The sequence below is a fragment of the Cercospora kikuchii genome (assembly GCF_019650295.1).
Source record: "Cercospora kikuchii DNA, contig_00005, whole genome shotgun sequence".
Taxonomy (NCBI): Eukaryota; Fungi; Ascomycota; class Dothideomycetes; order Mycosphaerellales; family Mycosphaerellaceae; genus Cercospora; species Cercospora kikuchii.
This window is the reverse complement of record NW_025408586.1, coordinates 3,157,001-3,167,082: the sequence shown is the minus strand read 5'-3', so window position 1 is coordinate 3,167,082 and position 10,082 is coordinate 3,157,001. Positions and strand designations below refer to the sequence as shown.

The 10,082-nt window shown below is 52.3% G+C and overlaps 2 protein-coding genes across 2 annotated transcripts; both read right to left on the bottom strand.

The window, feature by feature from the left end:
* Window positions 1–5,586: 5,586 nt before the first annotated feature.
* Window positions 5,587–6,099, bottom strand: CKM354_000895800 (uncharacterized protein; the record flags this gene model as incomplete). The annotated part of the gene is made up of 1 exon (XM_044804359.1): window positions 5,587–6,099. The coding sequence occupies one exon, from the start codon at window positions 6,097–6,099 to the stop codon at window positions 5,587–5,589; it is 513 nt and encodes a 170-aa protein (XP_044660294.1).
* A 205-nt stretch (window positions 6,100–6,304) lies between these two features.
* Window positions 6,305–7,615, bottom strand: CKM354_000895700 (uncharacterized protein; the record flags this gene model as incomplete). Its single annotated transcript, XM_044804358.1, has 1 exon — window positions 6,305–7,615. The coding sequence occupies one exon, from the start codon at window positions 7,613–7,615 to the stop codon at window positions 6,305–6,307; it is 1,311 nt and encodes a 436-aa protein (XP_044660293.1).
* Between the last annotated feature and the right edge of the window lie 2,467 nt (window positions 7,616–10,082).

Sequence of the window (10,082 nt, the reverse complement as noted above, 5' to 3'; positions counted from 1 at the left end):
CGCAACGTATACTTCTGCAACACACGTCGTACTTAGACATCTACAAGTGCAGGCTACGCGCTTTCGAGCAAGCTCTGTTTTATAAATTATCTTGCTGTTTCGAGGCTGCAATGCGACGTTCGAGCTTACCCCAAGACCCTTTGTAACGCTTGTCGCGCTAATACGCTTTCGGACTGCGGCTCGACGCTATACTCCGCAGCGGCGACGACTTTGAACGCGCGCGACGCAACGTATACTTCTGCACCAAACGTCGTACTTAGACATCTATACGTGCAGCCTACGCGCTTTCGAACAAGCTCTGTTTTGTAAATTACCTTGCTATTTCGAGGCTGTAATACGATATTCGAGCTTACCCCAAGACCCTTTATAACGCTCGTGGACCCTTTGTAACGCTTGATGCGCTAGTCCGCTTTCGTACCAATGCTCGACGCTATACTCCACGATAGCGACGACTTTAAACGCGCACAACGTAACGTATACTTATATAATATAGATAGATAGATAATTCTTATACGCCGGTCTACCTCTTTTAACTAGAGTAAGCAGCACGCTCTATATAGTTCGGTCGAGGGAAAAGCCTTCGAAAAACCCTCGCGTTCTCTTTTACTTTGCAGTCTGCGTAGCCGCTTCCTTCGTTCCTGTTTTCCTTCGGACAATACTAGGTTTCTAGCGAGTCCTCCTCTCACCAGGTCCTATCCTTTCCCTTCTCTCTTCCCCTTCCCTCCTATACCTCTGTTCTGGCAAGTGAGAACTGCTCTAGGATACCTTCTTGGATTAGCCATTTGGCCGTAGCATGCAGTCCTCTTTTTGTGTTTGCTAGGTCCTTCCAGTTTGTAGATCCTCCTTCTTGGAACAAAAGGTGTCTTCTCTCCCTCCACCTGGGGCAGAATATGCATACATGTTTTGGTGTCTCATGCCCCTGCCCACATTCGCAGTCTGGTGTGAATCCTGGGACTCTCCTTTTGGTGAGGTATTGCCTCATCCCAATGTGCTCTGTCCTCAGGAGTGTGACCATTGTGCTCTCTGGTCTGGTAAGTCCTTTGTGCAGGCTTGGTCCTATGGCAGAGGAGGTGGTGGTTCTCCATGCAGGTGGCTGTTCTCCTCCTGCCCTAGCCCTTCTTTCTTCCTTGTCCTTCTCCCACTTCCTGTCCCACTGGTGTTTTGCCCACCATGCCTTGCAGCCTGGGTGTGTCTGCATTGTTGTCTCTTGGCCTTGGACCAGCTGGAGGATTTCCTCCTGTCTGGTTTGGGTTGGTGTTGCAGGGTTCCTTGTTCTCCTTCCTGCTTGTGCTTGCCTCTGGATCTCCCTGCACCTGTCTTTGATGTATTGGTATGCAGGTTGTGTTTCTTGCTTTTTGGATGCTTGTCTGGCTAGGTCTTGGGTGTACAAGTGGAGAGGAGCAATGTTTGCTTCTCTCTCTAGGACAGCTGTTGCAACTGACTTGTATGCTCCAGTAATGTTCCTCAAGGCCTCCCTCTGGACCTTCTCAATAGGCTTGGTGAGGTTCCTGCAGTAGCCTTGTGTGCCCTCTGGGCTGGACCAGACTTGGCAGCCAAAGGTGATTGCTGGCCTTACCACTGCTGTATACAGGTGTCTTGCTCTTTGGAATGATGCTCCCCATGTAGACTTGCACAGCCTCTGGAGTGATTGCATCTGGTGGGCTCCCTTTGTTGCTGCCTGTTTGATGTGTGGGCCCCATTTGAGCTTGGTGTCCACCCATACCCCAAGGAGCCTGAGTGAAGGCAGTGGTTCCCCATTAAATCCCTGGATTTGGACTGTAGCCTTGAGGTTGTGTTTCCTGCTCCTGGTGAAGTGGATGAGCTGGTACTTCTGTGGTGCAAACTCTGCCCCATGTCTCCTTGCCCATTCTTCACATTTCTGGTGGGCTTTCTCCAGTTGCCTGCAGTTTTCCTCTGTGGACATACTGTATGTGAGGATGTTGGAGTCATCCACAAACCCCATTGCTGAGGTGTTCCCTTCATGCAGTGTTGGGAGCAGGGTAGAGGCAAAGAAGAGGAAGAGGATTGGGGATAAGGTGGAGCCTTGGGGGATTCCTGTGTTCTGGGGCCTTGGCTGGTCCATGAACCCTCCTAGCCTCAGGCAGGTGGTCCTGTCTTGGAGGAATGATTGGATGAAGCCAACAATATGTCCTGGGAATCCTTTTATTCTGATGTTGTGGAGCAGCCTCTGGTGGGAGACCTTGTCAAATGCACCTGAGATGTCAAGGCAGAGCATTGATGCAACTGCTCCAGGCCTAGTCTTCCAAATGGTTCTTACTTGTTCAGTAATAAGGTCCAATGCTGAGGTGGTAGACCTGCCAGGCCTAGCACCCATCTGTTCTTCTGGGAGGAGCTTTCTGTCTTCAGTCTCTTTGGACATCCTCTTGGCAACTATAGCTTCTAGGACCTTTGCAATTGTGTTGAGCAGGGCAATTGGTCTGTATGCTCCTGGCTTTGTGTAGTCTGGTTTCTGTGGTTTCCTGAGCACCACTGTGGTAGAGTGCTTAAAGGCTTTAGGGTGGTATGCCATCCTCAGGCATGCAGTGAAGAGTTTAGCTAGGATTGGGGCAAGTTGTTCCCTGCATTCTTTGAGCAGGAGGTTTGGTATTTGGTCAGGTCCTGGGGCCTTGTTGCTAGGCAGTTTTCTGAGGACTCCTTCTACCTCCTTTAGGTTGACCTCCACCTCCATCTGGAATTGGGGTGGCAGTTGTGTGTGTTGAATGTCACTTAGGTCTGCCTCCCTTGGGTTTGGGAAGAAGTGTTTTGCTAGGATTGCAGCCTTGCCCTCGTTGGTGTCTCCATTATGCTCTGTGTTAGCTAGGCTTGGGAAGTGTGGCAGTTGGTGCCCTTGGTTTGCTCCCTCTCTTGCCCATTTGGCCATTTTCCAGATCTTCTTAGGGTCCTCTGTAACCTCTTTCATTAGTCTTCTCCACGCTAGGTTTTGCTCTCTCCTCACAACCTTGCTCCTGGCATGTGATGCCTCAAGGTATTGTTTGTGGCTCCATTCTGTCTTGCTGTTCCTCCATTCTCTTCTCCTTCTCCTTGCTAGCTTTGTAGCATCCTTGCACTCCTGGGTCCACGCCATCTTTGCATAGCCTGATGGTCTGGCTGTTGGAACTGTCTCCTCTATAGTTCTCTGGATGGAGGATTGTATTCTGCAGGCTAGGGTGTCCAGGTGTTCTCTTGTGTCAAGTGGGAGTTGACTGAGTTGGTCAATGTCCTGGGCTATAAGGTCCTTGACTCTGGCCCAGTTGGCGGCTCTCCACTGCTTTCTCTGGCCTCTTCCTGTTGGCCCTTGGAGGTTGATGCAGAGGGTTGTCCTGAGAGGGATGTGGTCAGAGCTGTGTGTTTCCTCTGGGAGGGCTTTGCATTCCTGGATCAGGTTCTGGAGGGAGAGGCTGACAAAGACCAGGTCCAGTGTTTGGCAGCTGGCCATATGTCTTTCCCATGTAATTGTCCCTGGTTCTAGGGCCAGCTGCAGGTGGGCCTCTGCAGCTGTTGCAATGAGTTTGTCTGCCATATAGTGCTGGGTCTGGGTTGTGTTTCCCCCCCATCTTGGGTGGTGGAGGTTGAAGTCTCCTACTACTACATGGCTAGTAGTTGTGTCTTTTGGGGCTTTTGAGAGGGCTTCTTGGAGTGCAGGGATAGTCCCTTCTTGCCTGTGGCTTGTTGGCCCTGAGGGGTTGTAGCAATTGTGGATAGAGACAGTTCCTGCGGGTGTTTGGATTTGAATGGTTACCAAGTCACCTGTGTTGTGGAAGAGTGGTGTCCAGCTGTCCGTCCTGATCTTGTCTGATACCAGTAGTGCAACCCTTGGATTCTGTTGGGGTGGGAGGACTGCAAAGTATCCTTTCTTCGTCTTGGTCTTGCCATTTATAGTGTTTAGCCATGGTTCCTGCAGTGCTATTACTGTTGCCTCTTCTGCTGCTTGGCTGTTAAGGAGCAGAGTCTGGGTAGTGTTTGACCTGTTGACATTGTGTTGGTAGATTGTCAGGGTTTGGTTATTCATGGGACACCTGGGAGAGGAGCTCAATTGGGTCAATGTCCATGTCTTCTTGGGGGGTGCTTGTTTCCCCTTGGGTGTCCTCTTTCTCCTGTGTAGGGGGAAAGTGGAGCTTGCTTGCCTGCTTCCTGCCTGCCATTGCTGTTGCCGTGGTGCCCAGGGGCCTGCCCTTGTACCTGACATCCCTCTGTAGGGGCTCAGCTGGTGAGGCTTTCCTCTTGAGGATTGAGGGTTCTACGGCCTTGTCTTGTGTTGGGTCTGAGGCTGCCTCCCATTGTTTTTTGAACCACTCTGAGAATGCTCTTGCTTTGGCCTTTGCAGCTGCTTTGTAGCTGCATTGGAGGGAGTATGCCTTGTGGTCTCCTCTGCAGTTGCAGCATTTGACCTTCTTTTCCTTGCACTGGTCTGTCCTATGCTTCCCTGCACACTTCCCACATGTATCCTCTGTGGCCCTGCAATGGGTAGTAATGTGTCCAAAGCTGTTGCACTTTAGGCATTGCACTATCCTCTGCTGTGGGTGGTATGGTTCCACCACACACCACATTGAACCAATAGTAATGCCCCTCTTGCACATTTCTCTTGCAGTCTGCCTGTCCTGCACTGCCATTACTACTGAGGAGAAGTTGGTTTCTTCCCTTGCCCTCTGGTTCTTAAGCCAGAAGGCTTTACTGATCTTGAGTCCTTCTGGGAACCAGGTAAGGTTGTCCTGGTCCAGCTGGACCCAGCTATTCGCATCCTCTGGTTTCCAGGAGGTCCTGATGCTGTGTACAATCACCTGAGTGCTTGGCACTTCCACCTGGGCTCCTGGGTATGCAGCCTTGAGCCATGATTGGTCCTTTTCCAGCCTGCTTTTCTCTCCTTCTCTGTGGAGGATGACTTTGAGGTCTCCACTTGGGAGTTTTTGCACAGCCTTAAATTGCTGCACTCCGAGTTTCCTTCTGAGCTCTTCGTGGCTCATCTTCTTTGCTGTCTCCCTTTCTTCTTGGTTTCCCATCTTCACTGAGATGGTCATAGATGCCTGAGGCTGGGGCCTTGGCATTGTGTGTCCAATTTGGGCTGTTTGGGCCCATGTTTTTGGGGTGGCAGTGGTGGGTGTTGGGCGGCTCTGGAGGGTTTTCTGGATCGCTTGAAGAGTCTGGGACTCTTCCTGGCGGAGGGCGTGGTGGAGGAGGGCCTGTTGGGCCTGCTGGAGGAGGAGAAGGGTCGGGGAGGGGGAAAGGGTCGACTGGGAGTCGAGGTGGCTCTGGATCTGTTCGGTGAGTGTCTTTAGGTTCTTCTGGATGGTCAGTTTCAGAGTATCGGTGTTAGCAGTGGTTTTCTGGCCTTGCGGGCCAGAGGGAGGTGGTTGCGGGCGGGTTTGGGTCGCCTGGGAGTTGGAGACGCAACCTCCTTCTCCCGGGCTCCCTCCTCTGCTCGCGACGTCGCGGTGTCGGTCGGGGGGTGTTGTCGCGTGTTGGGAGGCCTCGAGGCCTCCCGCCGTCGTCGTCGTCGCCTGCTGGGGCGCGTTCATGTTTGAATTGAAGTAATTAGTAGTCTTATATAATATATATCGTACTTACGTACTAGTAAGTACGAGATATATACTATCGAATACGACTAGTAATAGACCGAAACCTCGAGGCGAAAGCTCTAACCTTAAGGCGAAAATAGGTACTAGAAGCGATGTTCGAGCTCAACTGGCCCGCAAATCCATTGCTGTCCGGCAAAGAGATTAAGACACAGCCTGCACGACGGTAAATGTCTGCCATCATCTGGACTTGACCGCTTTTCTCTTCATCGTCGCTTTGGTTGATACAGATCGAGTCAATCCATGTCCATGCGAGATGTTTCTTCAAAGATCCCCGCTGGCGCAGAGCGATCCAGCAGTTCTGCCGCACTTGAAGGGCGCCATCGTTGACCACGATTGTCTTGATAGGGGTTTCAGAGCCCCATGTGTAAGAGATGGCATCGTATTCGGGTGCCAACTCGATCTCAAAGTTATGTATCTCGCAACAACAGTCGAACTCAGCCGAGACATCTTCGAGCACCCGAAGCAGACGGATCTGTTTAGTAGATGATGACAGAGCGGAGTATCTGAAGCTGCGGACGTTATTCATGCTAGTTTCTTGTTGGATGGAAGAAGGGAACGGGATCGATTGCAGCTGAGATGCATGCTGTCTTGGCTCAGGATCAAGACTACTGCGATTACTAATACTGTCGCAGCGAGCTTTCGGCAGGCGACTTGACAGCCTCGGTGTGACACAAGGTCACTTTGTACAGCTTTTAACTCCGACGATCCACCCTATTTCAACTCAAGCGCATCTACGGCAAGTCGGCCAACTGAATTATACTCACCCAGATAGTGTGCCTGTTCTCGCTGTAGGCAACGGCAAGCTTGTCACCAACCTCAGCAGCAGATGGCCAGTAGAATCCTGGCAGTCCACTGTGGATAGCCGGGCGACTACCCGCATCGACCACTGAGTCCGCATCTCCTCCGCGTACAATACCAATGTTGTTGAAAGCAGGATCAGCACCACGCGATGTCGCGACAGTCAAAATGATCTGATCCAGCTTATCGTTCATGCCGCCGTTTGAGACATAGTATCGAAGCTGTTCCTGGCTATCAAAAGCTCCGTAATGAGCTTTCTCCGCCTCCTGGTAGATGTTGGTCTCATCAATGGCACCTCCATTGGTCGTGGCTGGGAACCAGTTTGCTCCGTCCTTGTCTGTACTGTACTCAACCCAGGCGGAGCCAGTGGTGTTCCTCACAGACACATCAGACCAGAATCGCTGCCAGTATCCGTCGTTGTATTCGCCGACCCAGACGGCCTTGGTAGGGTAGCTGACATTGTGCTGGCCATCCGAGGCGATGATGGGCGAGTTGAACAAGTCGGTGGCCACAGGACCAAGGTTGTCTGGCTTATTGATCGCCGCATTGATCTCATCCTTGTTGTCGCACACCTTCATTCCATACACAGTTCCGTAGACTGTCTCCGCGTATCCGTGCGAACCGGTATACTCGTTGGTCTCGATCCAGCATGGGTCGCCCTTGAACACATCAGATCCACTAGCATCCAGCTGTCGGGCAATGCGGCCAGCAGACTGGTAACTGCCTGGGCAGATGTTGTCGCTCGACTGCGCAACGGCCCAGGCCTTGATTGAACCCTCGTCGCTGCTCGGAAGGAATGCGATGGTCAATGGCTGCCATGCACGTTGTGGTATCCCTCGATCACACCAGTACTTGGAATCCTCGAAATCTGTCTGGTTCGGCAGAAGCGATGGAGGGAACACAACAGCCGGTTTTGACCAAGTGAGTCCAGAGTCGCTGGACGATGCAATCTTCACGTCTTGACCCATGGCGTCCACGTCGCTCTTGCTGGAAGACCAAAGCAAATACAAAGTACCGCCAACATTGTAGATGAACGGGTAGTGCGCGAATTTCTGCACATTGTCAGCAGCGACAGTGACCTTGACCGCATTTGCAGGAAGCTGTTTCCATTGGACCTCGTTCGATCCTTCGTTGATTCGCTTGGGCACTTTCCAGAGGTTGTTGTCGGATGGCAGGTTGGCGCAAGACGCAGTGACGGCCAAAGCCGCGAGGGAAGCGGCCTTGAGGGTGAAGGATGGCGACATGTTGAAAGCGGTGGAGGGATGACGAGGTGGCTTTCTCAAAATGTGGGAGAAATAGGCGTCTTCCTTTAAGTTCGAGAATCTGCTTGTGCGCTATACCGGATGTCTAGGATAGATCCCTGCAAGAAGCTGGGATGATCATGGTCTGGCGTAATTGCGCAAGGTTCTATGCCTATTCTTGGAAGCCGAAATTTGAATATTTAGCATGTCCCGCCCGCAGTCTGCTCTACAATACGAGATTCAAGACTCGTGCACTTGCTGGTCATTGGAGCGGAAACTTGCGGCAGTCACACCATTGCGATCTGCGACGATGCTCCGAGACTGGCGAAGATGCGATCAAACGTGCTCTCGGGCTGCCACCATCTCTCGAAACCACAACCCTCGCATCACCGAACAATCTGGGCGCCCCGAGCATAACGAGACGACGGTGTTGTGAGCGGGAGACGAATTGTGGATGGGATACAAGAGGAGGAGCACAATAGGACACATGAGCGCCGTGATTCTGGATAGGCGTCCTTTGAGGGTATTGGGACTTTGTGTCGCGATTCCATCTACTCCCAGATGCTATACCTTCATTATGCAATATGAAATCGTGAGCAGCTGGCGATACAGACCCAAAAGATCCCTGATCGACGGGTTCCGTCCTTGTCGTACAAGTGGTTTTTAAATCGGACGCGTGACGGCCACATTCCGAACGACACAACGGACGAGGCCTAGAATAGGTCTGAATAGCACGACAGCACGATCAAGAAGATCTTCTTGTATCCTTCAGCTACCTATTTGATTACGGGTGACAGTATGGAGTATGTCCCAAGATCTCAAGCCTCCGATTGGCGAGGGGCAGCTTGGGTTCTTGCAACACATGCAGCACATAATGTCCCTTGGCCTTAACTCTCCACGCGTTTTCATCATTTCCTAAACTGCCACTATCCTACGCCACTATCGTCTCCGGAACACATCTTTGACAAGCCAGCAGGAAGGCCGAATTACCATCCACATCTCTTGAAAGGTGCAATCTTCTTGTAGGCTTGAATTCCCGGAATGCGGCGGTGAGCGTACGCAGTAGACTTGGGGCAGAAGCCATCTAGCAGATCCTAGAATATGGATAAGATATCGCAGGTGCTGCGGTCATGTTCCGTCAACCATGCGTGTTGCAAGAGGAGTAAGTGTTCTGGTCAATCCAGACATGCATTCCCCCGTCGTTCACGGGAAATCCGTCTATGTCGATCTCCGTCGCCAAAGCTCGAGGACGAGGCTGCATGGGGAGCTTCGCAGCCGCCATGGGGTGACGAGAATTCCTCTGCAACAGGATCCACGCGTGGACTGATCAGAGACACAATGCGGGCACCCACGTCACGACCAGAGCGAACTCTTCGTCTTCAGGGCATTCACTGTAAGGAAGAACGAAGCCGAGAAGCCAAAGACAGGGCACGATGAAGCAAACCGACCCGACCGAGTGCTAACAATGTTGATGGTGCGGGCCCCAGCTGGCGGACCAGGCGATGTATTTTGCATGGGCGATAGCCGGAATGAGACTGAATCCCAGGCACGGGAGGCCTCCGATGACGAATGTGAGTAGGTCACTATCGTCAGCACCTTCCTCCATCAGCGACCGAGGTCGTCCTGATAAGAGCGGCAAGGGCGAGAGCTCGATGGCGGTGATGAGGAGTAGGGGACCGTAAGCGAAGCTATTGGCTGTCAGTGTGTTAATTAGTATAAGTCATCAGGAAGAGCTCTGCTTACCAAAAGGCCCTCGCTAGAGAGAACAAGAGGACCAGGAGTCGATGAGCGCTAGCCATGATGTTCAGGTCACTTCGTTCGACAACGCGCGAGACACCAGTGGGAAGGGCGATTTTTGTAGCGCTCGAGTTGCTCGCCGCGTTGGCAGCTATGGCTGTGGTGAGGGACGTTTTGCGAGCAGCATGAGGATGTTGATGAGAAGTTGGACAATAGAGCTTTGGGTGTAAAATCGTGCTCTCGCGCGCTCCTGCCCGCAAACGCCTGTCATTCACTTGCAGCCCTGGCAAAGCGGTTGTCTAGTCAGCCGACCTACACCGGGATTGACCCATTCACCTGGATCGGCGACGACCATATCTCTTGCAGCGACCTTCCTAGAGATCTCAACTTTGTCTCGAGAAGACCGCCAGAACTTGCCACGCATGGGAATTGCATGACTTCCGCACGTTATGGCGCTCAACATCTCTGCTTCCGCCCTGAGCCAGGCAGAACACGCGCACGACAACAAGAATGTGGTGGGCTTCCTGCTCTTTAGTGTCATGTTTCTGCTTCCTGCATATTGCCCGCGAGAGGTCTGCCGCCGAGCCCAGGTATGGCACAATAATCGCCAGTGCTGCACCAACTCGATCATGCCCCAGAATATTCGCCGCCGCCATGCCCCTCTCGCCCATTCTTGCCGATCGATTCAACCCCTCCAGCTCTCCGAGCAGTGCCTTCTTCGGATATCGACAGT